This window comes from Trachinotus anak, unplaced genomic scaffold (genome assembly GCF_046630095.1).
Source record: "Trachinotus anak isolate AG129_WGS33_773 ecotype Australia unplaced genomic scaffold, CSIRO_AGI_Tana_v1 ptg000005l, whole genome shotgun sequence".
NCBI lineage: Eukaryota > Metazoa > Chordata > Actinopteri > Carangiformes > Carangidae > Trachinotus > Trachinotus anak.
Window position 1 is genome coordinate 8,091,673 of NW_027273856.1, and position 26,999 is coordinate 8,118,671.

Below are 26,999 nucleotides of genomic sequence, written 5' to 3' on the forward strand. Positions count from 1 at the left end.
CTCAACCCCTCCTCTGATGCAGAATATTATGAGCTCTATATATTATACTTTGTACATTTTAACGTGAAGATCGAAATGTTCTTTCACAGTCTTCTTCACCCCCCCAGGACACATGGTGCTGGGTATTCTGCAGAGTCCTGTATTCAGCAGGGACGGGAACAGAACTCAGAACATGTTTTCATTGTTTATGAAAAGTGACCAAGTATTGATCCAATTAATGACTGATTCTTTGATCCAATATTTCCTCAATTAAGTTGAGACTATTACTTAGACATTCAGATACAGCAGATTAACCAGTGAAAATCAGAACAGGCTCATGTTCCTGAGGGAAGGTACTGTTCATGCACCAAGTCCTGCGTTAACTCACAGGCTGTTCTGTTGCTGTTAAACTGGTCAGAACTTTAGTATTAAAGTCTAAACACACTGAAACCAGCCTGTAAGATAAAACCATGTGTAAGTTGTATAACTGTAGAATATTAATTTCCCCCTCATGGCTAAATGTCCAGAAACAGTCTGGTGAAGGCTGCAACACTTGCTGCATTTCTCTCAGTTACTCAGAGAGCAAGCAAACTTTAAAAACCTGGGGATGAGTGAGTGGAGAGCAGGGGTTCGAATCCTGCGCTGATTGCATGATGAGAGTCAGGTGAACCAGGTAACCTGTGCGCACGCACACACACACACATACACACACACACACACACACACACACACACACACACACACACACAGACAAGGGGGAGGAGACAGAGGGAAAGAGACAGGGAAACACTGGGAGAATCCTCAGGAGGTCTAACTGAGCATGTGCAGTATGAGTGTCATCACTCTAGCATGTTTCTGATTGGAGGAATAGGACTTGTAGCAACTGTCTCATGTTTCTGTTTGTGTGTGAAGTAAACAAACAACATACAACAGCTTTAGGTGTTGACACAGGCAGACTAGCTGTTTGCAGTCTTAATGCTAAGCTAGGCTAATACACGGTGAGGAGATTGGTCCAGATTCAGCCCACGGAGATGACAGGAGCCAGGACGGGTCCTCTGAGGGCTGAACCTGAGTGGGACTGTGTGAACCTCTGCAGGGCCTCCACTCAGAGCCAGCTACACCGCGTGCCAGCAATAACCTCCTCATCAAACACTTCACGCCGCCTCACATCACCTCACTCCTGCTGGTAAACACAGACCACAGCCGGCTGCCAGCTGACCACTGACATGCACGTGCTCCACACCTGCGGGGAGGAAACCCCTGGTCTGTGTTCCTAATCCAGGACACATCCCAGACAGACAACCAAACAAACCACTGTTAACCTGATCCAGGAAGTCCTCCAGCCTGAACCACCGTACAGCTGATTCATACAGACCCTCTGATTCCACCCATCAGCACCCATCTGCTGAAGGGACTGATGCTGAGGTCCCTTCACAATAAAACCATCCTAGAGGTCCCTTCACAATAAAACCATCTGAGAGGCCTTTTCACAAGAAAACCTCACTGGGGCCAATAATAAGCTGCTCACAGACCAGTTTGGACCAGTTTTCAGGTTTGAACAGTCTGGCCACAATCTATAACTATTTAGATGTTTTAAGGTGGACAAGTTACAGATTATAACTGCATAATTATATAATCAATATCTCTAATTAATCATTAATCTGTAATTATTAATGAGATTAATCAAAACCTGCAGACACAGTTGAATAAATGCAGCGGCTGAAGTGTCTCTGTCTCTGTGGTGGGTTCAGCTGCTTTTTCTCTTTATTTCCAAAACATGAAGTCATTCATTCTTCGCTGCAGACTGAGGGGATGAGGACATGCTTTCATTACTGTCCCCTTGTAAGGGCAATTTAAGCCGAGCAGACCGTGCAGCCCCGCTCCCTCATTCCAGAGACTTGTGGTGGTCGGCTCCCTGCATGAGGCGGAAACAGAGCAGCTGTGGTGGGCAACACATTTTAGCTTCACATTATCTCAACATATCTCAGTCTCAATTTTTTTCTCCAGAAAACAAATATTGAAAAAGACGATGATCCCACAGCCTCCCCCGTGTTTCTCGGAGAGGACCAATACTTCATATTTTCCTCTGGGAACAAAACAGCTCTGACTCTGACTCTGTTTCTGTCCACAGAACTTTGTCCCTGAAGCGTTTCTTCTTCATGTTGCTCTGTTAAAAGTGGGGGTTCATTCAGGCAATGATGTATGGAGCCACCAGACACTGATGGACCTGGATCTGTGAGCCTGTGCCTGCTCAGTTTTCCTCCCTCGTGCAGAGAAGCTACAGCTCCCACAGCCCTGAACCTTCTTCACAAGATCAGCAGCTGTGCTCACAGGAACATGAAGCTGCTCTGAGACGCTCTCAGATATTTTCCTCCTCATCTCCTCCTCTCTTGTTCAGCATGGAGCACATGATGATACCTAGCAACCCAGTGAGGATGTTTCTCCATGTAAACAGGCTGAATGAGTCTACGACTGAAGACTGTGATGCTGATTGAAGACATCAGTCTGCTTCAAACATCAAATCAAATCAAATCAAATCAAATCAAATCAAATCAAATCAAATCAAATCAAATCAAATCAAATCAAATCAAATCAAATCAAATCAAATCAAATCAAATCAAGCTTGATTTATGTAGAGCCTTTCGTGCAAAGACTGCAACATAAGGTGCTAATCAATAAAAACACACTTGAACATGAACAAAAATGTAGCCGATGCGGTAAAATCATTGAAATAAGACAGAATGAACAGATAAACAGGTTTACAAGAAAGCGAAGTCTTTAAAGTAATTTTAATTGTAGTAAGCAGCCTGTTGCTGCCTCCTTGTTTCCTTGTCCTCAGTCTCTGAGCTGAGCTGTCTGGCCGGAGTTTACCTTAAAATCATCTGACATTCAGACACTTTAGGACAGGTGACAGGTGTCAGGTCAGCAGATGTGCTGCTGCCTTCTGAATGGTCTTCATCTTATTTATTGACCAGAGAAGAGAACATCACGGTGGTCTAACCTGCTGGTGATAAGATAAGAGCAGCACTAGTCTCAGTATCTGGGTGAGAAGAGGCTGAACTTAAAAAATATTTCTAAAGTTCAGGTGAGAAAATCATTTGTGACAACTGATGTGGATTCAAAATTCAAGTCATTGTCTAGAACCACACTGAGATATTTCTTTTTGACCGGTTTAGCATCTTCTGAGAGAAGTTTCAGGTTAGAGCTCAGTATCTCTTTGCACTGATAATTAAAACCTCCGTCTTTCTTTGTTCAGCGGCAGAACAGTGAGACAACAGGCTGATTTGATCAATGCACTGAACCAGTTTATCAATGAGGCTGTAGAGCAGTGGTCGGCAACTGGTGGCCCGCGGGCCAAAACTGGCCCACCAGCAATAGTATCTGGCCTGCCAGATATTTGATAATCAGATTTTTTTTAACCTTACAACACATTTGACACATGTCGAAACAGAGAATCTCCTCCCACCTGAAGATACTGATTATACTTTTATCCACGTTGAGAGTGAATGACAGACACAACTGTGTCACATCAGGAGTAGTGCACAGCGCCTGGTTCTACATTAGATCTCTGTCATAGCAGTAACAGTTACCCACAGAATCACTTCCTCTTTAGCAATTTTGTCTACAAAATAAAAGCAAAAAGAATATACTTTTTTTCTGCAATTCTATAATTAAAACAAGCTTTTAGCTTTTATCATGAAAAGTGCTGACAGGAAGTACCAAAGGTTCTGTCGCTTGCTAGATAGACCTCTGAAATGGTGGACATCTGATGTGATATGAAAAAATAACACCAGTTCAATGAATCAGTCAAACATATGTGGCCACACAGATAAGTTAATTTAAGTTGCATTTTTATCAATCAGTTTCTTAAAATTAGCCTTTGATTGTGTTCTGGCCCAACATGTAATGGGTTAGGAAAAAAATGGCCTGAGGCCAAACTTACTTGCTGAGCCCTGATGTAGAGAGATGTACAGTTGAGTACCATCAGCATAGCGATCAAATATAGCTCCCATGTTCTCTGAAGATGTTTCCCAGCATAGAAAGGCTGAACAGCAGAGGTCCCAGAATGGAGCCTTGAGGAAGGAATCTACCGTGGCCCTGAGAGCTCAATACTCTGCAACTTAAGAAGAGGCATGCAAGTAGAAAACATCATGTTCTGCAAATACAGACAACACCACTAGATACAACCATGATGGCCCAGACAGGTCAACACAAACACAAATGCAAATTAAGTGAGCAGCAGCCCGTCAATACTGTCACTGTAACAATAAATATGAAAACGAAAAAGTGACAAAAGTACATAAATGTGAAAATGTACATTGAAAAACATTGCTCATCAGTGACAATCACATCATCACATTAATCAGTTATCAAGCAATAACATTTCAGAAACATCTCAAACTGCAGTGTCCTAGTAGCTGAGTGGTTAGGACTCATGCTGTTTTCTCAGCAGTGAGTCTACAGTTTGACTCCCACCAGTCACTGGATCAACTCTCGGTTTATGGAGTTTAGTTATTTTTTGGGCAGACAGAAAAAAAATAATTCCCTAAACTGAGAGTGGAAAAAAAAATGTCCACACAACTGCCAGCAATAATAATCTGTGTTGTTGTTTTTGTATTTGTGTTGACCTGTCTGGGCCACTGTAGGTTGTAGTTTGTGGTGTTGTGTGTATTTTCAGCACATGTTGACCTGATGAAGATGTTCTCTGATTGTGATTGTTGTAATTATAATTGTGTAATTCTGAAGTTGCAGTGCATTGAGCTCTCAGGGCCACCGTAGAATCTCTACCGGACCTAAAACATCACTACTTATTTATAACCTCAAGTGGCTCAGGCCGTTCTAGAAGATCTCTGCAGAAGAAGAAGAATTCAACTCTTTTCACAGCCTCTGTGTTTTATTCTGTGGAAACCAGAGTCAGGAGGTCACATGACACAGAGCTTTTAATGTCAGCACTCTGCAGGAGGAGGGGGAAGACTTCCAACACTGTTAGTACCACATATAGCTCTCACAGTATGTCCTGTAAGTCTGTATGTTTACATGAGCACACACACACACACACACACACACACACACACACACGGGACGTCCCACGAGCTGTCACCTTTACCCAAAGTGCGTTTAACAGAGGGAAAAGGTGGAACTCAGCTTGTGGTTGATCGGTGAACATCTGTGGAGACCAGAGGTAATGACTGAAACAGGTGTGATGATGGGTGAGCTGGCCAATCAGAAGCATGCTGAGTCTGGCACAGAGCCTGTCCTCTCAGGTGATCCAAAGCATCAACAGTAAAGTTAAAAAAAAAAAAAGAATGTATCACAACCTCAGGAACAATGATCAGGAGTCAGCTTTAAAAACTGGAGTTTCTCCTGAGTCCAGAATGACCTCACTCTGCAAAAATGTTCAGTCTTCTGCTGCTTCTCACATGAAGAGGAGTCAGAGTCCTCCCACCTGACACACACACACACACACACACACACACACACACACACACACACACACCAGGCTGTGTTTAACTCTCACTTCCCTCTGAGGGGCTGCTGGTCTCAGAGGGGAAGCGGACTCCACGGATCAGCGGCAGTCCAGGTTTGTTTGAACAGACAAGAGCGGTGTTGACCGACACATGTTTCTCACCCAGTCGTGGGTGTGTTTATTTGAAGGAGTCTGTCACTCGAGGAGACACAGGGCTCATTGTTCAGCAGGAAACCTCTGAGGGTCACAGAGGGATGAGGACACGTTTGTCTGACTCTCTCTGAGCCTCACGATATATCAATAACACTGTAGCAGTCTGGAGGTTGAGCAGCTGGACACATTTGAATGGCCATGATGAATAAGTGGAAACAGTTTGGTAAGTTGTCAGTCGAGGACAATAAAGTCCTGCTTCACATGTGAATATCTGAGCTCAGTATGGATCATTAAGGAGCTGCGTGTCATTGGTGCTGCATTATTCTGTGACATGTTTCCATGGAAACACATCTGCTCCTGCTCCCCTTTAAAATGTAGAACCTGTGACTCAGGCAGCTGTGGATCAGAGGGTCTGTGGTTTGATTCCAGGCTCCTCCAGTCCACATGTCCAAGTGTCCTTGATCAAGATAGTGAACAAAGACTGTCCCCAATGTTTCACCAGTGTGAGAGTGTGATAGTAAACTGTATGTGTGGAAATAAAAGTGCTGTATCATTATTATTATCATCATCACTGTATTATTATTGTATACTACCCTGCACACACATCTAATATCTCTTTGTCTACTATGTTTTATAATCATAATGTCATCTGTCACTTTTCGTTTATCATGTTTTCTCACCAATAAAAAAAAAGAAAAAGAAAAAAAAGAATTTAAAAAAAGAGCTCTTTGACTTGTTGATAAGACCAGTCGTTGTTCAGATAGTGTACGGTGCGTGACAGACACAGTGGCTCCTTGTTCTTCACAGGCAGCAGTACTGACTGAGTTATAGAAATTCAACCTGCAGAAAAATGAGTGATTTTCAGAGACCATTAGGACGGTGTGTGTGTTGTTTTCAGTCCGGAGCTCAGGAACAGAGGGAATTAGCAGCACATGATGTTTAGTGTCTGACAAACACCTTCATTAAACACCTGCAGTGTATGGTCATGCTGTGCTCACATCAGTCACATTTACAGTGTGTAAACAGACGTCACTGCTCTGACACTGAAGGCGCACGAACCACGTTTCCTCTGGGATTATTAGGAATAAAATTATACATAAAGTTTTTAATGTTTTCAAATGAACTGAACTTTACAAACATTAGAAATGTTCAAAAACTCATACTTTCATTGTTTCATTTCCCTCGTATTAAACCCTGTCACTGTTGTTGTTCCAGTTCAGTCCTGATGTTATGTTCCCTGATGTAGAACCAGAGGATGAGGAAAAACAAATTAAGAATAAAGAACCAGGGTTTACACAACATAACAATTTCCTCAACTGCTAACAAAAAGACCAGAACCACCCTTCTTCACATAGAGGAGGTGCAACACGACTTACACTTACACTTCATATTACTGTAGAAAGTCATCACGTCTTACTAAATAATTATTTACCGTCATCGCTGCCCGATACCTGGAGAAATATTCAAGGTGACCTCTGACCTTTCATTAAGTGGCAACAGCTGCTGATTAAAACCTCTGCAGGTTCTGTGCTCCAGGGTAGTGAAGAGTGAAGCTAACTACTGAGTTAAAGTCATGGTAATGTTTTTCTTTACATCATTACTGCTCATCATAATCAGGTTATAGATTAAACTGAATATGAATTTTGTCCCTTACACACTAGGATGTAAGTTTACGTATGAAGGGTTAACAAATGCCTAGACTCCATTTCAACAAGAAGACAGGACAACATGAACAAGACATTCATGGTTAGAGGGAAACAGACTGTGGTTTCTAACGAGGCTCATAATTTCATTAAAGTCTGGTCCTGTTAAACCAAATAAAAACAGTGAGAAAAGTTATTGTTAAATACACCAGAGAGAGTAAAAGACACCCAGAGACTCTTTACTTCAACAAACACTTCAGTCTGAGGGGAAACTGAGATCCTGAGAACTCAGAGTCTGTAGATTTATCATTTATTTGGTCACGTTTATCCCAGTGTTGAACAACATGATGAGTTTATGTGTAGAATGAACGCTCTAACCACAGAACCCCCACTTTAACTTCATGAGTTTATTGTAGATGTCAGTGACGTAAAGAGTTTCATCAAAGATTGTGTTTTTCGATTCACATCACCTGAAGCCTGTCAGGTAAATTAAGTGCAGCCTGTCAAATAAAACTCCAGCACCAACTTATTTCATCTGTTAATCATGGGAAAACGCAGGAAAAACGCATCTGGAGTAAGAAGATGACAGTGTTTAGTTTGACTGGACCACATGAGGAAGTGTTGTCTGACGCTCATGACACTAGGCTGTCTCTTTTCCTTTTACTGTCTGCTTTAGTCATAGCTCCTCCAGCTAAAACTGAAAGGACAAGCTGCCAGGTAAGACTTTACAAGTATGAGAACACATAAATGTGTCACAATATGCAGATGATGTTCTTCTGTTTATGACTGATCAGTTAAATCTGTAGCAGCTCAAATTATATTCATTCAAACTGAAAATAAAAATCAATGTTCTTCAATTAACATGAATTCAGTTGTTATATTTTTAATCTCATTTATTCTTATTGATTGAGTCAAACATCCACAAGCTGACGTGTTGGTTTATGACTTCTGCAGTACATACAGATATAAAACAGAGCTGCCCTCTGTTTACTGAGATCAGAGAGCCTCTGATTAAAACTACCTGGAGTATCAGTAGTAGATTAAGTACCAGAATACATAAAATCTCATTGTATGCATCTATTAAAATCTGTACCAGCTGATCAAGGTCAATGAAAAACATTATTATTATATATTTTTTAGAGATAAGAAAAATAATCAGTTTCACTTCAGTTTGAATTTTGTTGTTAGTGTCCAGACTGAGATCATGAAGCTTATACACATATTGTGTTTTATTTGGCTGTTAATATATTCTATCATTTATAAGATCCCTTTTGTTTTGTGATGGTTGGGTGGGATGATGGGTAAAAACCTTTTTTCTTTATGTTGTATATATGTCTACATGCTAATGAACATGTGTACTTGAGGAGAAGTATATTCTTACTTTCCTAACATGTCCTTTTTTTTGGTTTTTCAGAGAATAAAATAAGAAATGTAAAACTCATGTAGAACTTGAACCTTAAATATCCATCACTTTCTGAACTATTTCTAAATAACAGATGATAAGCTGAAGGTTTCACTTCTGCTCAGTTTTAACGTTTACCTATTGATTTATGTGGATTAATGAAGACCTCATTGGACACTAATGTTGAATCTTGTGCATAAAGTACAATAATTAAAATGGAGATCAGGGGCAGTGTCATCTTCATCGTCTCCACAGAGGGTCTTAAAAAAAAGTGAAAAATCCAAAAAGATAAAATAACACATTCAACTCATCCATCTCCTGGAGTTTGATTCAGTTAGAATATTTTCCAGTGGCCTTTTCCTGAGAGATGCTGCTGTGAAGCTGATCTGGTGAGATATTGATCCTCCTCACATTCAGCTCTGCAGCGAAGCCTCTCGCCTTCTGGTAAAAGAAGAGCGACAGCTCCCGGTCTATGAGGAAGTTGTGGTAGATGGTGGCGAGGCGCGTGCACAGCTGCAACTGAGACCTCTTGTTGCCCAGGTCCATGGCTGCAGCCAGAGCCAGGTGGTAGTACCCTGCAGCATCGAATGGGTCCTGGAGAGATAACAGCAAAATGGACGGTCCGTATAAAATTATATTTGGTCATATTATTGACTGTTGTGTCAATACAAATACAGGAGAGACTTTACATAATTTAATGGAGACAAAGACATTAATATGGGAGCTGAGTGAGGCTGTGGTAGCATCTTGATTTATTTATATTTAAGATATTTTATTTATATTGATATTTATATATATATATACATATATATATATAAATGTATATGCTACTGCAGTTTTAGAGTTTGTAATGTGCATGAGTGCAAAGATGCTCATGTGAAACCAACAAGTCCCGACCAGTGTTTAATTTGTGACACACAGAGAGGCTGCTGTTCTGGTGGGTCAGGAGAGAGAAGAGGTCAACACTGAGGTGACGACCGTTAGAACTGAACCAGATGCACCTACACAACAAACAGCTCTGTCAGGGGTTCTGAAACAACAGCTGAGCGACAGTCACATGTTTCTCTGACAGTGATTTGTTGTTTTTACTATTGGGCACAAAAAATCTGAGCATGTGATGGAGCATGAGTGACCTCAGTGGGACATAAAGAGACAAAGGAGAAGCTGATCCAATCCGTTTGAAAATATAATAATTCTCTCATTCACTCGTGTGTGTAAACTGTCTTCAGGCTGAACTCTGAACAAAACCAAAGTCCATCCATCCATTTTCTTCCACTTTGGCTACACAGGTAATTCCACACCTCCCTCTGTCCAACGATGCTGTCCAGCTCCTCCTGGGGGATCTCTCTTCCCTCCCACTGATCCACCTGTCGATCTCCTGCTCTATCTTACCCTCACTCATGGACAAGACCCAGAGACATCACAAACAGGACTGGAGACAAGGGGCAACCTTGGCGAGTCCAACAATCACAGAGAATACGGACACAGCTCTCACTTTGGTTGTAAAGGGACCGAATGACTCGTACTGCAGGAGTGTGGGGTACAGACAAAACCAAAGTGACCTTTGGACTGGCTAACAGGCTAACAGGCTAACAGGCTACCAGGCTAGCAAGCTGCAACATGTAGCTCAGACAAATGTGTTGTATTTATTATATTTTTTACACTTTAAATTGACAAAGATTCAAGTCTTTCACACACAGTTACCACAGGAGTTATCACAGGAGTGCTCTTTCTTTCTTTCTTTCTTTCTTACTGTGTGAATGAAACTGCTTGTGTTCAGTTCTACACTTTGTGTTCAGCTCTGCACTAAAGCTCCTGGACAGTTCCTCGTCCATCAGAAAGTACAAACCCCAGACCAGGAACTTTTTGGGGACTAGGAACCATGACTGAGGAACTAAATTTAGTTCCTGGTGGAAAGAAGCTATAACATCTTATAGAGCTCCAAATAAGAAGGAAGAACTGTCAGATATCAGCAAGGAGACAAGGCTGAACATGAAGAACCTCAAGAGAGATGATTTTCAGCTGATATTATCAAGATATTTGGGACTTTATCTCACAAAACAATGTAGGTTGATGAGAAAAGGCCTCTGTGTGTGGCACATTGTGTTAGTTAGGAGTAAACTCACATGGTTTCAGTGATCTGAAATATAGAAAAGTCACACCTGACCTGATCTGATCCCTCACCTTCAGGTCGTAGAATATGATGTCCCCCAGTGTCTGGTAGACCCTGACGTAGTACAGCGTCTCCTCATCAAACTGCAGAGGTGTCGGACACAGGGTCAGCGTCTTCAGGTAGTAGTGCTCAGCAAGTTCAAACTGCTCCAGACGGTGGTACAGAAAGGCCAGGCGGTGGTAGGCCACCCGCTCATTCAGACACTCCCCTGCACGGCAAAGCAAACACAAAGGCAGCAGGTGACAGTTAATCACCTGAGCATCCTCAAATTTCATCCTGACATTTATGGTTCCCACAGGAAGACTTCTAACGGTTGACTTTAGCTATAGACATACACTGTTAGTACACATCACAGACTGTGGTGGGGCAGCCAATAGACCACGTGTTCAGCTGATCGTAGGTCTAAAACCTCTGAATCTGAAAAAGCACCAACATCCCCAGCAGCATTACTGTGGATACTGGATGTTCTGTGCAGCAGCACCAGGATTTGTTCTGATCAACAGTTTTTGTCTCTCTGGTCTGAAGCTGAAGGAGACCATTCATCTTAAACAGATGTGCAACAGATGTGCGACGTTATCAGTTTATGAGACAATAAATACGAACATGTTCTAAAGTAAAGTGTTGTGAGTTGTCGTTGATTCAAATGTATTTATGGAAATTTGATTTATGTTATGGGTACAGTTCATGACTAAAATAAGCAGTGGAATAAGTTAATGTGCTTAAAAAGAGACACCACTATATGTTTTTAGTTATTATGTCTTAAGTAGTGATTAAGTGCTGATTTCATTGTATTCTGTCTGTTGCTTTGTTGGTGAAATACCTGAACAGGACAGTAGATGGTGGACAGCGCCTGTGAGGAACCTATGACCCCACAAAGAATAAATCCTGCACATGAGTTGAACCCAAGCTGAAGTTGTTGGTCTCCTTGTTATCAGACACAGCTGCAGGATTTACACACCCCACCCTGACACCCACCGGGCCGGGGTGGGCAACATTTCAAATAGTGACAACTATTATTCTTTATTTTGAAGAACTTAAAATAATCAGTTTGCTACAACATTAAAATGGTTAGCATGCAGTTGGTTGGGTTAGACTGACTGGATTATTTACATTAAGCTGATAAAGTAAACTATTAATTTAGGATGATTTGAAATATTTGGTGAATGTGGAGTTAAAAAATACAGGATGAACTGACTTTACATTGAGTCAGCGTCAGATCATTTGTGATCGACTGCTTCAATTTTTAAAATTTGATCCAATGTTTTATTTTTCTCAGGGCACGTTCATGCTCCCAGCAGCTGAACCTTTTACATTTTCCACTAACGAGACAAACTCCTGCTCTGTAAACAGCTAAATCATCAGCACCTTGTTGATTCCTGTAAACGTCACTGTCCTGGACTCTCAGTGGATTTAGGTGTTTTAGCTCCTCCACATTAGAAACTTTAAGGATTTAGCGACACTGTGACCCTTTAACCCCCCTCCCCTACTCTTCATCAAGAACTCATCAAGAGGGTCCAGGGCCCCCCAGGACTGCAAGCCAATGAGCAGAGAGTATATAACCCCCACACATGAGGTGTGTCACCTCCTTCTCTGCCACCAAAGTATAAAAGCAAACAGGCTCCTACTTTTACAGTGAGGTTCACCGTCTGGCTCAGAACGAGCAGCTAAAAAAATCAGCTGTGTCACTTTATCTTCGGTCAACAGGTGTTTGTCAGTAACATTAGCATTTTAGCCTTAGCAATATTGAGATGGAGCTTTTCTTGTATTTGAATTGATACAATCTGTTGACAGTTTTGACAGATGTGACAAGGAGCAGTGAAGCTGCCCTGGAACAACACCTGACTCAGACACTGTGTGTGGTGTTTTCCATTAATCTGTCACCTGTCTGTGTGTTGACACAACTTATAGCCTCTGCCGCTCATATGTGGGGACCCTGCTCTACTGGGTCCTGAGGACCTGAGGCCTCCAGACTTCTCCAGCTCACAGGCGGCTGTTGCCGTGAGGATGTATCAATGAACTCTGGCTCATAAAATCTGTCGGTAGAATCACAGTCACTGGATGGTTGGTCTCTGTCAGTGCGGCTCAGGTTTGATTCTGTGTTATTGTAATGAAGCTTCCAGCCACCAGAGGTAGCGCTGAGCCTCTGACTTTGTGTTTTCTTTGCATCACATCATTTTTTCTCTGAAGGTCACACCTCCCACACTGTCTGTCGGTGGGTATTTTAAACATCCTCCCATCCTCCCCTGAAACGTTTGTATTCTGGAAGTTGTTAAACCCTAGACCTGATCCGGGACCATGAAGCCACTTATAAAGGTCCTTAATCAGGGCTGAGCTGTGAAAAGCAGTTAGTGATGGCAACACAAACACAGGATGTTGTGCAACATGATTGGACACATATTGTGCTTTAAATAGAAAGTAGTCATAGATGACCGTGATGAAGCAGCAGAGATGTTTCCTCGTACCCTGAGTGATGCTGATGTCCAGAGCGGTATGAGCAAACTCAACAGCTTCACCGTACAGCTGCAGACTCAGCATCACCTCCGTCAGTTTATTACACAGCCTCAGCCTGGTGGGAACGCTGCTGCTCTTCACAGCGATGGGCAGAGCTCGGTCCTACACACACACACACACACACACACACACACACACACGTCACTAACTTCACTCTTGTTTCTGTGGTGTTAGAGATGGTAGTTTGGTTGAGCTGATACCCTGTAGAAGGTGATGGCTTTGTCTCTGTCCTGGCAGCTGTTGAAGAAAATGTCTCCTGCAGCTTCCAGCAGCTTCAGGATGAACCTGGTGTCTCCGGTGCTCAGAGCGATGTCCTGAGCGACCTGACAGTGACAGCAACACAGACACGGGCTTTTATTCTGAAACATTACACTCTGAGTTTTAGTTTAACTGTCAAAGGCAGCAGATGAGCCACAGAAATAAAAGCTGTTCTCAGACCTGCACGTAAAGGTCCACCAGCTCCGTCTGGCCCAGCAGGTGGTAGATCTTCCCGGCCTGCAGCCAGCCGTACGCCTCCTTCTCCCTGCAGCCCAGATCGATGAAAATACCCAGACTGCTCTTGGTGTAGTCGAGAGCTGCCCTGTATGCCCTTAGAGCGTTCACAAACTAAGATTACTGCTCTGAACTAATACTACCAGCAAATCCACAGGAGCCAATAAGACACACACACACCTCTCTGTGCCCAGAGTGAGGTAGAGCTGGCTGACGGCCTCCAGTGCGTCCCCCTCCTGTCCTCTGTCTTCTGTGCGCCTCAGCAGCTGGACCTGGTGCTGGCTGTAGATGATGCACTGGGCCTGGTCTGGACTCTCACACCCGTACAGACGACACAGGTCCCTGGTTGCAGTGAGCTGACCTGGCAACGAGCAACAGTCAGTTTCAGATCACTGAAAAAGAGAACATAAAACAGGACAGATGTCCGGTGACGTATACACCTACAGTCCAGCAGGTTGGCGTTGATGGCCAGCAGCAGAGCCCACTCGTAGCATCCTTTCCCATAGTGCAGCTGCTGCTGCGTCACATAGAGCTGCCCCAGCCTCAGCAGCACAGAGATGAAGTTCGCCTCATGACCTTCGGCGTCCAGCTCTGAGAATAGCTGCACAGCCTCTGTCAGGTGCCTCTGCGCCAGCCCTTTAGCTCCGGCCTTCAGACACAGCAGCCCTTCGTGAGGATGAGGAAGGACACTGTCACCTCACAGGATTGACGTCCCACTGGGACAACCACCTGTCATGAAGCCTGCGTGGTCTTACCGAGGTTAGCCTGAGCCACAGCCCAGTTTGGCAGGTCCTCATACTCCTGGCAGATGTCGACAGCAGCCTGGTAGCTCTCTGCCGCCCTCTGGAGGTCGCCCATACACCGGAGCGCCACGCCACGCATGTTGAGGACCACACCTTCACATGCAATTACACACATTTATTGAGTAACATTCATCACACAGACAGTTTTCACACTGAACTCACACTGCGGACAACCACACAGCAGGTTCACATTACACAGGAGCAGCACTGACACCAGACTCTACAACACAGAGCTGGAGTCAGGACCTGGTCATGATGTTCATTCATATGAACAGTGTTTATACAGTTAATTACACTTTCATGTTTACAGTTAACTATTTACATATTTATGTTTACACAATTATTATTTAGTTTCAGTATTTACACCTGTATCGTTAAAAGCCATTGTAATAACCTCCTGAATCCATCCCTGTGGTTTTCCTCTTGTTTATCTCAGTCTAAGTGTTGTTATGAAGCAGGTGAAGTGTGGAGTAAACTGGTGTTTGTTTTATCAAAGTGATCGACACCAGCACACACTGAACCCTCATGTTACACTAGCTTAGCATAAAGACTGGAAGCAGAGGAAATTAGTTGCTGGTGGCAACGCCTCTAAAGTCCACTGATTCACATGTTGTATCTTGTCTCATTAATCTACACAGAGACAAGACATGTACTATAAAAACAACTATTTGTTGCAGGGTTTGGTGCCACTGAGCCGTGATCAGAGCTGGTCAAGGAAAGGAGCTTCAGTGCTTCCTATCTTATCTCCTTTAGCATAAGAAACACCAGCTCTTCCTTTATGAAAGCAGAGGACAAAATGCCGTCCCACAATTCCTTGCTGCAGCAACATTTAAAATGATGCCCCATTGTAGTTTTACCACGACAAAATGCTAAGATATAGAAGAATATATAGTTGGTAATTTATTCTGGCCCCTGCTCAGTTCCTTATTTTTTTAAATCATTATTTTAAAGTTTAAAGTCTTTCTATTTATATAATCCTTTCATGTTTTCTAATTTCAACATTTCAGTCCTGTTCATTTTGTGTTTGTGGTTAAAGGAGGATTTATCATCCATGTGTTATAAATAAAGTTTTGCAGTCAGTTATAAATTATCTTTCACATCTTTCCTGGACCTCATGAGGTTTTCCTTCCAGGTGGAGGAGAAGTGGTGAGAGGAGATCATTTTGACTGAACCCTGAACTAAAACTTGTTCTTACCAACAGTATCTGACAACCTGAGCTACATAAAGTTCACTATATTGTTACTGCCGAGTTCATGGCAGCAGCGACACCAACATGGATGGTAACTATGGTAACTTTGTGCCTGTGTTGTTGTGATTTGTTCGTCTGTTCCTGACCGTCCTTCACTGCCCTCGGCGTTAGCGTTCATTTCTGAGGCTCTGAAGGACTACAGGACAAGCAGGGCAGACATTATGAGCCTGTGCTCATGTTGATATGAACAAGTGTGTAAGCTCCACTGATTGGACCTTCAAAACTGTCTCCACATACGACAAGGTACAGCTGATGGTTAATAATTCTGAGGTTCATCTTGGTGTAAGATGGAACCACAGGAACCCACTGACCTTCCTGAGGGGTTGTGCAGTGCTCTGGCATGGAGGACAGGACCGAGTCCAGGATGTCCAGAGCAACACTAGGCTGGTTGTCGTCAATGTGGAGCCATGCCAGCCAGATGAGGGCGCTGTTTCTCTCTGGCACAGGGATGGGGACTTCCTGTGAAGGTGGAGTGTTGCTGATGAGGAGGTGCATCTGTTTGATAGCGTGTGCGACCATCCTGTGCTTGAAGAGGAGCTGGCAGAGACAAACAGTCAGCTGATGGATTAAAACACGGTGCCGGTTCAGTCCTCCTCCCTGGACCTGGGTAAAAGAGAGAGCCTGGTGTAAAAATGGAGCCACCTGAGGTGGGTTGGAGGCCTCCTGCTCCGCGATCCCATTCAGCTTGTGGACGTTGTCCAGAACTAGACCCATGCTGTGAAGACAGTCGCTCAGCTTGGTGGACGGCTGCAGACAAGCTCTTCTGGCTGAACTGACGCTGAGGCAGGGGAGGCAGAGTTGACTGTAGAGCCTCCCCAGGGTCAGGTATCCATGACTAGGAGAGATGCTCCATGTTCTTTGAGCTTCGGCACAAAGAACAAGTAGTCTCTCAAGATAAGGGACAGCTTGAGCCCCATCAGAGCAAGTCCAGTGGTGCTTTGCCAACAGGAAACAAGCCCGGGCCTCTGCCATTTTGTTGTGAGAGAGAACAGCTTTCTTGAGGAAGTATTTGAGAGCAGAGTTGTCCTCTAAGCTCTGCAGACAGTCTGGGATTCCCAGGATCAAGGCAACAAGTCGTTGAGTCACAGCAAAGAAACTCTCCGTGTTTTTCTGCAGCAGGTAGATGGTGGCCAGGTTGGAGTAGATGCTGGACAACAGCTTGAGGTCCCTGAAGCCCTCTCGTGGAACACTGAGGGCCTCCTCGAGGTAAACCCGAGCCTGGCTGAACTTTGACCTCCCGGCGCAGAGCTTACCCAACAGGAAGCACAAACGGGTCTGTGACCAGAAGAGTCGCTTCTTCCTGGCTGTTTCCCTGGCAACACCCAGGAAGGCAATCAGCTGATCCTCGTCCGAGTGACCAGAGAAGGTGGTGGAGGTGAGGAGCTCAGAGCTGAGTCTGTACAGGACGCCAAACTCTGCTTTGTAGTCCTGTCCCTCCAGAAAAGAGAAGAGGGGGAGGAAGCTCTGAGTGTTGTTGTTTCCTTCTACAATCGGGTGAACAGTGAAACAGGGAGGACTCGGGTCTTCAGCCTCTGCAGGCATGACCGAGTCCTCCAGAGCCCCGTTCACGGTCACTGTGGAATCTGCTGCTGACTCTCTTCCTGGATGAAGAATCCTCTGAATGCTCGTCTTCAGGTCAGTCTGCTGAGTCTCAGCTTCACTCAAAGAGCCAACTGCAGAGGAAAAAGGAACAAGTGAAGCTGAAATAAAGAGGAGACAAATAAAAACTTGTTTATGTGACATCTGGACAGAAACACTTACCTGATGGGTTCTTCTCTGAGTCCTGGCAGCTGATAACATCTGAGATTGAACAAGAAAAAGTGAACGAGATAACATCTTAAAAACTGCTAATTAAAGCTGACGAATAAGCAACAATTTACTTCAAATCCAACTGCACTTTAAGCAAATGTTGACTTCATGAACCGTCCGACACATTACAGAGCGTCTCCCATGAGTCTCAGGCATCAACTGCACTTCATCAAACACAACTTGAGTGAGTCCATGTTCAGACTGATCAGAGGTCTGTATTAATCAAATAGGAGGAGCTGCATTAGTGGGAGTTTGTCACTACACCACAGTGGCAAATAAAAACTGAAATGCAATCTAAAAAGTCCAGTTTGAGTTTTGACGTGCGCTCGCACAGAAAGCAGATGCAGCCTCACGTTGTTACAACGAAGCAATAGTTTATAGGGAGTCAGTGACATTCAATAAATCCTAATGATTATTTATTGATTATTCTTAATGGTTCTTTTTTATTACGCTGCAAAAAAAATGGATAAGAACGTATTAATTTTTTTAGTGTTTTAGAAAAGCTAAGTCATTATAAGTAAAACACTGTATATCTATAATAATGTAATAATTTATAGTCCTGAAATGAAAAAACTGACTGAAGTTTCTGTCCTCCCTGTCTCTGCTGATGTGAACTCATTAGAGGCTGCTGAAGGGGGGGGGTGGGCTGGTTTGGGACAGATCTGTCAAAATTCAGACTTTTTATCTAGAGACAATTTCCGTTTAAATTTTAAATTTCTATAATCCTTTGGTTTATGACCAAATACCTGCAGAGCTTATGACCCCTCAGCCTCAGCAAGACTCAGCGTTAATGCTAACTCAATGCTATCACGCTAAACTAAGATGTACCTGCTGAACACCAGCATGTTAGCACTGTTGCACAGTCTCACAGAGCAGGCGCCGTGGCCGAGTCTTAGTGTTGTTGTACAGTCACGTGTCATTGTTTGAATAACTTGTTCGATTTTTTCCCCCTCATCAGTCTTAGGTACGACTGCTGCAGAGAATCACATTTTATTCCTGTTTTGTTCTGGAAAATGTGAAATTGAATCTTGATTTTAAAAAGCAGCCGAAATGCAGGTTTATTAACTATAAAGTACATTCAATATTTACCATGAATTTTGCCTGTATCTGTCATAGAAAGAGAAAACTTGCTGATTGAAACTCTGCAGCCTCTCTTACCCAGTTTGTAGTTCTGTCCAGTATCATCCTGAGATCTCTGCTTCAGTAAAGCTGTTGTCTCCTCTATGACTTTGCTCTCCTGCAGACTGAAGAACGTCGCGTCCTCCTCTTCCAAAAAAATATCAGCTGAGCTGAGAAGAGAACAACATCCAGTTCTGTTAAATCCAGTGACAAGAAGAACACGTGAGGCCTTTGGAATCACCCGGTCGTCTGCGTCAATTCGTCATAAACTCTGATCTGGATCTTCTGGTTGGTCTGGTTTCACTGACTGGACTCCAGCTCTGATGACTCCTGACTCCAGGCAGCTGTTATCTCAGGGCTCACACACACTGTTTCCAACCTACACTGAATGTTTGACCAGAGCTACACAATGACGTGTGTGTGTTATTGGTTCAAATAGATTGTGTTTGTTCGTTTCTGTAACTTAGATGAAGATCAGATCATATTTTCTGACAAATTTACCTAAGTACAGATGATTCCAAAGGTTTCACTACCGTCTCTTATTACACAACTTGTGTGTTTTATATAATATATAATAGATGACATGTAATTAATATTGGTGATACACCCACTCGTAAGTGTCAGTGGACGGTCTCACTAGGCTTGTCTTGACCAGACCCACTTCTCCTGTCGCCTCCTTCCTGCCTGTGAACCAATCACAACAAGACACCAGAAGTCCCATGATGATGATGCGATCACCTGGTGCCACACTCAGCTCATCCGGACCGTCAGCATCATACTCCTCTGCGGCCAGACAGGTTCCCCTGGCTGAACGGAGCAGAGTGAACATGAAGGGTTTAATTCTCTGTAGTAAACACTGCACACATCATCATCATTGAGAACTAAAGTATTTGTATGTTCCCTGCTGAAATCTGCTGGTGACACATGTCATTCCTGGTTAAATGACAGTTAGTGCGACAGTAGTTTCAGTTAATGTGTCAACACTTGATTGTGAACATGAATATAAGGAATGTTTAAGTTCACAGTTTCTGAAATTAGCACATTGTTTCTGGTTTATATGTCTGTCTAATTCTCATGGACACAATATCTTGAAGGAATTTCTTCAAATTTGGCAAAATGTTCACCTGGACGTAAGAATGAACTGATTAGATTTTGGTGATGAAAGGTCAAATGTCATGGTCAAGGTCACAGTGACCTCACAAAACATGATTTTGGCCTCGTAAACACAGTATCTGGAGAACTCCTGAGGGGAGTCCCTTCAAATTTTGCACAAACATTCACTTGAACTCAAGGACAAACTGAATATATTTTGGTGGTCAAAGGTCAAAGGTCAAGGTCACTGTGACTTCACAAAATACAGTTTTGGCTTTGTGATCGTAGCTCAGTAACGCCTTGAGGGAACTTCTTCAAATTTGCCACAAAGATTCACTTGGACTCAGGGATGAACTGATTAGAGTTTGGTGGTTACAGGTCAAAGGTCAAGGGCAGTGTGACCTCACAAAACCCTTTTTAGCCGTGACTCAAGACTTCACACAGCAATAATGATAAAATTTCACACAAATGGTTCATATTTGATCTGACTCTGGATGAACAGGGATGTGATCTGAAACTAGTGTGAGTGGAGGAGAGAGACGACCACGAGGTGGTGATACTAGTTTCTGTGTGAAACTACCCTCCATAGATTTACTGTTCTTACCAAACTGCAGAGGGAAGTCACAGGCCGGTTTCCCATCTCCAACTAAAATGCTCTCAGCACAGGATTTCAGAAACCACCTGTGAACAGAGCAGAACCTCCCATCACTGTGTCATCAGAGAGCAGTGAGAGCGGTCGGTGTTACTCATATGAGGCTGTATCGAGTCCACACAGCTCTGAGTGTACAGCTGACTCACTGATGAAAAGGAATAACTGGCTCCAGAGCAGGTTTCGGTGCGGTGCCCCGAGCTCCATCAGCTAGACACAGCACAGTCCAGCCCGAGCCCAGGAAGGGAGGCTCAAACTGGGCTATGTCTCCCTGCTCCAGGTACAGGTCTCCGCCAGAGGTGGAGCTGTCAAACATCTGGTTGGCACTGCAACTAGCAAACAGTGAACCTACGGACAGACAGTGAAGTTATCGTTTCTCAGTACTGATTCTAAATTGTCTATAAGCCTTTGTTTCTCTTTCCCTCCTCCTTCTTCCTGAACAGCACACACATATTGAATATTATATTTTCTACGATCTTTCTCTGCCTCTGTCAGACGCTGTCACTTTAGCTGTCTGCATTTACACTTTTACACTCGTTCTTCCTCTGCCCAGCACGGCCTCGCAGCAGACTCCTCGTCTTCTGAGTCAGAGGCTGATTTCATCACCTACCCTCCTGCATGAGGATGCGTTTGTAGATGAGGCTGAGCGTTTCCTCCTGAATGGAAACTTCAATAGCAACGTCGTCCTCCGGAGGACTGAGCCAGAACGTCTGGTCTAACAACAAACTCTCCATACACTGACCCAGGAAACCTGGAAGAGAGCAGGAGGAGCCGATGTGATGATCATATTTTACATCTGTGATATGATGCAATAATTATTACTATAATAATTAGTTTACTGTCAATAGTACAAAACAGCTGCATGTCACAGACAGTTGTTTTTATGTTTTATCATAAACATACCTATTGTGTAATATGTGGTGAACTTCCATATCTCCTCAAATGTTTTGAATCTTACAAAAATGACTTTTTCTTCACTGTTGATGGAGACGACATGAGCAGACAACTCCTACAGAGAAAAGAGTGAGACACAGACAGTGCTGCATGATACATTCTTATGTGCAGGACATTTCTCAGAAGAAATATTTATCTATTAATTCAGCTTTTGCAAACAATTATTAGACCTAGAATCATTTACATGGAGGCAAGATATTTGTGTGTGTGTGTGTGTGTGTGTGTGTGTGTGTGTGTGTGTGTGTGCGTGCGTTGGTGTTATGAGTTGTACCATGAAGAGAGCGTCGACCTTGGTGCTGTCAACCTGCAGCATGCGCAGTTTCCCCCTCAACATTTCCTTTAACTGGTCGTCTGCAGGAAGACGATGAGGACCTTTGACCACATCCAGCAACACAGGCAGAGCTGAAAGCAGAGAACAGTCAGAGAACAGTCAGAGAACAGTCAGAGCTGAAAGCAGAGAACAGTCAGAGAACAGTCAGAGAACAGTCAGAGCTGAAACCAGAGAACAGTCAGAGAACAGCCAGAGCTGAAAGCAGAGAGTAGTCAGAGAACAGTCAGAGCTGAAACCAGAGAACAGTCAGAGAGTAGTCAGAGAACAGTCAGAGAACAGTCAGAGAACAGTCAGAGCTGAAACCAGAGAACAGTCAGAGAACAGCCAGAGCTGAAAGCAGAGAACAGTCAGAGAACAGTCAGAGCTGAAACCAGAGAACAGTCAGAGAGTAGTCAGAGAACAGTCAGAGAACAGTCAGAGAACAGTCAGAGCTGAAACCAGAGAACAGTCAGAGAACAGTCAGAGAACAGTCAGAGAACAGTCAGAGCTGAAACCAGAGAACAGTCAGAGAACAGCCAGAGCTGAAAGCAGAGAACAGTCAGAGAACAGTCAGAGCTGAAACCAGAGAACAGTCAGAGAGTAGTCAGAGAACAGTCAGAGAACAGTCAGAGAACAGTCAGAGCTGAAACCAGAGAACAGTCAGAGAACAGCCAGAGCTGAAACCAGAGAACAGTCAGAGAGCAGTCAGAGAACAGTCAGAGAACAGTCAGAGAACAGTCAGAGCTGAAACCAGAGAACAGTCAGAGAACAGGCAGAGCTGAATTCTGATTCTGTTTTTGACTGATACTTAAAGGTCCATCCAGTCTAAAGGTGGATGTCCATGTGTTTGTGATTATAAAGCAGGTCTAGGTTCTATATTAATACTGTGAAAGTATCAAAGCCTCAGTCCAGTGTTTACCTGAAATCTGCTTTATTTTTATTGGATCAATTGGAAAACAGTCGGCCAATCAGAGGAGAGACACAGAGCCTCAATCATATCAACACTTCAAATAAAACACAGGAGAAGAGTAAAGAGACTTTTTAGGACAGGATTAATCGTGAATAAAATACAGATTAAATCATTCTTCTTAACCTGAAAAACATTGTGGACTGTTTTTCAGCCATGAGTTGTTCTGCAGGAGCATTACAGCCCCAGCAACCTTCATATAGAGAGCAACAACGTCCATGGAGGAGGCTGGGGTGGATGGATGGGTCAACAAAACACAGGAGCACCTGCTGCCTTAGGGGCGCAATCTTATCAGTTGATCTGAAGTGTTTCACATTATGAGCCTGATGTAATATAGTTAATAGTTCACAATGTGACCATCTTCACTGTGACCACTGGTTGTAGATGTTACTGTTAGATTTAAACAATGAGACCAACTCACACCCATGATTGAACTCCACCCTGCTGCTGTGCTGTAAAGCGATGCAGCAACCTGAGTCAGTGATGACACCGGGGCTGACTCTCAGATTAATGAGTGACTTCACACTAACTCACAGGTTCAAGGTATAAACCACTTTCAATTCTGTCACATGATTTTCCTCTGCCTCTGTTTTACAGGTCATGTGTTTGCTCGCATGACTCGCCGACAGAGCCGCTGACAGCAGTGCATCATGGTAAATTTGCTTTGTTTCCTCTTGAACATAAATATCAAATACAGACTACAGTGACATGTACTGAAAAATGAACTTCCTGTCCAATTATTAGACTGAGCTTTCCTCTAATGTCGTCCAACATTGGAGCCTGAAATACCAGCCGTACATACACTGATGGCTGCCGGCAAAAAGTGGGACACAGGTGCCAGTTCCCAGTGGCATAAGACCAGAACTCTGTTGGTTTATAGTGGTGAGTAAGTGGAACGAGAATGACAGACCTGTCATCAGTGGCAGAAACCAGCGTGGTGTAACCTCAGCTACTCTTAAATCTGTGCCTCACTCATGAGATCAGACTGCAGTTACCTGCTGGGACGTTCTCCTCACATGTTGACAGAGTTCCCTTCACACTGGCAGCATCTGTGCAGAAACCACACACTGTTAAAAACATCACAGAGCACGGCTGGAGTCCCACACACGTCAGCACTGTGGCTGATCAGAGCTTGTGTGGCTGGACCGTCTGCATCTGCATTTCTTTCACATTCAGGAATCACACAGTAAACCACCGAGGAACATCCACGACATGTACAGCAGTGCCAGGGGGTGGTCAGTCAGGGGCAGCTGGACTCCTCAGGTTCCTGAAACAAACACGCTCAGTCGTGCTTTTCATCTGACACCAGACAAAAACTCTCATCCAGCCCTGACACTGGTTCAGTGAAGTGACAGGAAAGTTGTAGGTTTGACCTCTGACCCAGCAGGACGGACTGAGAGAGGAAGCAGCGTTTGTTTCTCTTACAAACACAGAGGTGTCCACGAAAAAGACCCTGCTCCCCCGACCACTGCTCTGCTGCTCCGATCAGACTGTGGTGGTGTTCAGGACTGACCTCAGGACTCTACTTAACCCTACACTTATGATAAGTGTAAAAATAATGTAATTTAAGTATTTTGTAGTGTAATTTTAAGGGCTTAATTAATGCATAAAGCAATGGATTGTGGTATATTAATGTAGTTCAATGGATCATCTGCACAGTTTATGCTAGTGGCCAATAATATAATAAGCTTTATTTATAGAGCACCTTTCAATTACAACGTGCTTTACAAGACAAGATAGAAATGAGGAGGAACAACAAAAAAGTAAATGATAAAATAAACCAGTTTTAAAAACAGTTGAAAGGTTTTGACTGAGTGGTTTGAAAAAATTGAAATATTAAACATTTAAACTAAATTAAATGTTCGAGGCCTTAATCTATAAAGATATTAAGATTGAAACACCTTAACTAAAAATCCATTTTAGGATAGAAATTAAGGGGTAATTAAGGGTTATTTTGTAATCATCAAAGGGTTTTTACCTACTTAGCTATCTAACATATTTAAGATATTTTATAATAAAATGTAAGATTTTGTGAGGGGAACCCTCGTGGTGGTAGTTTGATCTCATCACAGCGGATTATTTTATAAACCAAATATAATTTTAACTAATAAAACCCCCCAGTTCATTTCTGTCTTGCCACCCCCCCTCCGATCCAGAAACAGCCCCTCCCACCTGGCATCAGCTGATGTTCAGTATTTTCCAAAAGAATAATTATCAGCGTTGTGATTGATTGATTGATTGATTGATTGATTGATTGATTGATTGATTGATTTCCTGCCATCAGCTGTTCCATTATCCGTAACCTCCACTGGACCCCCATCAGATTAACCATGTGACTTGTCCCGTACTGTTGGACCGTTGTAAGAATATTAGCACCGATACCCATTCTGCCGGTTCTGCCGTCTTCCTCTCCCCGGTGCCGCCGGCCGTCAGTGGAGGGCTCTCTCCGGTACCCGTGGCTCCCGGTGTCGCGGTCCGACCGGGCTCAGGTGACCTGTACAACCATCCAAAAGTTGCGTCTCCAGTGCACAGTCCGAGTTGTCAAGCTGTCCGCGGAAACTGCGCTGCTGCTTCTTTTCAAAATAAATGTCATGTTGACTAAAACCTTGGCCTCAGCTGACCCGGGGGGGAAATGGTCTGCACACGTTTCACTGCTGTACACAGCACACTGTCGTCCTCCACATGAATAAATATGGAGACTGAGAAAAAATAAAATTCACTTGTTTGCATCTTATTTTTTGAGGAGATTGTTTTAGTATATTTGAATAAACTTCAAACTTAAAAAATAAACTAAATATAGTTTGTTTTAGCCTATCTGCAGTAACCTACTTGAATAAATATGGGCTCAGTAATTTAATGTAATTAGTCTGTTCATAGAGTTATTTGTTGTTTTATAATAATTATTAAAACAGAAAAAATCAGAATACAAAAAATAATACTACATTTTCAAAACATTATTATGAAGCTTAAAGCACAAATATCAAACTAAAGAAGAAGAAGATAAAATGGAAAACATTTTCAATGTCAACATGAATTTCTCTATTTATTTTATTTTGGTCTATTTGTGTATATATTCTATATGATTCATTCATTTTATTATTTATATTTATTTAACTGATATGAGTATTAATTCATGCTTTTGTTTATTTATTGTATTTTCATGATTTATTGCTTTATGAAGCTGGTGACCTTTTCAAGCTTCAGTCTTTATTAATCATCTTTTATCTAGTGTATTGTTGACTTTTGTGTCACTTCATCGGGGGTTGTTCCAGGCAGGAGTCAGTATTTTTATTTGAATGTGTTCGTCTATAATTTTTATTTGACCTCAGCATTTATGTGTCTTAGCTGCCACCTTATGTAACGTGTGTAAATGTCATGGCAAAAATTTACCACAGATAAAATTACAAGCTTAACATGACTATTAATTTGAAATTTCAATCACCCAGTTTCCTGTGTTTCTCTACTTCACTTGACCTGAGCGCTTTCCTGACAGGGACCTAAACCCTGATCAGTATGGTATGGTTTCTGCCTCTTCCTCCTGCTCTGACAGTTCAGACTGTGTTTTTAAGCATCAGATCAAGTCATAATTCTTTTCGCTGTGTGGGATTCAGCTCTGAAAAGTTCTTTCCTCAAAATACAAGTGCACAGTTTTCAGGTTAATAATCACTCACTGAACAAATAAAGCTCCTCTGTGACCGAACCACTCTGTGTCCTAAACTTTGTGTTTCACTGTGTTTGGCTGTGGTGCCAGTGTCTAATCCAGACTGTGTGTATGTGTGTTTTCAAACATCCCAGGAAATCACTCAGCATTTCCCTTCCTCCGCTCGGTTCCTCTGTCAAGCCAGAGAGGCTCCAAAACTGGAGCCGCACTCAGGAATTTATAACAGCAGCAAACACACAATCACAGGAAGAGGATCACAAGTTCAGTGATGGCTCAGCACTAAAGTCACACACAAAATCCACTGTCATATAATACTTACTCCTGTCATCACACTTTTTATTACACACAGTGGTACGACATGGTGCGAGTGAGTCTGTCATTTATTTATGTAGAGAGAGTTCTTACTGAAGTCTCTCTGGGCTGAAGAAGTTTCTAATACAGTTTATAGTTTATGTATATATATATATATATATATATTCATTTAAATGTATATACATGTTTGTATACGGCATCATTGTGTCTCTCTTTCAGCTCTGTGTTTGGGCTCCAGCTGCTAAATGCTCCAC

The 26,999-nt window shown here is 42.9% G+C and overlaps 1 protein-coding gene and 1 long non-coding RNA gene across 2 annotated transcripts in view; one reads left to right on the top strand and one right to left on the bottom strand.

The window, feature by feature from the left end:
* Positions 1-26,999, top strand: part of LOC139621558 (uncharacterized) — a 292,521-nt gene that overhangs the window by 123,573 nt on the left and 141,949 nt on the right. The gene's annotated exons all lie outside the window — the stretch shown is intronic.
* LOC139621552 (SH3 domain and tetratricopeptide repeat-containing protein 1) lies at positions 8,121-25,302 on the bottom strand. Its single transcript, XM_071478158.1, has 19 exons — positions 25,155-25,302; positions 23,768-23,821; positions 21,767-21,897; positions 21,445-21,550; positions 21,152-21,292; positions 20,691-20,889; positions 20,497-20,573; positions 19,412-19,607; positions 18,840-18,970; positions 17,634-17,672; positions 16,184-17,545; positions 14,576-14,716; positions 14,265-14,486; positions 14,001-14,181; positions 13,767-13,917; positions 13,529-13,651; positions 13,280-13,430; positions 10,829-11,025; positions 8,121-9,238 (listed from the first exon to the last, which is right to left on the bottom strand). Exons 1-19 carry the CDS (start codon positions 25,156-25,158, stop codon positions 8,975-8,977), a joined length of 3,870 nt encoding a protein of 1,289 aa, XP_071334259.1. The 5' UTR covers positions 25,159-25,302; the 3' UTR covers positions 8,121-8,974.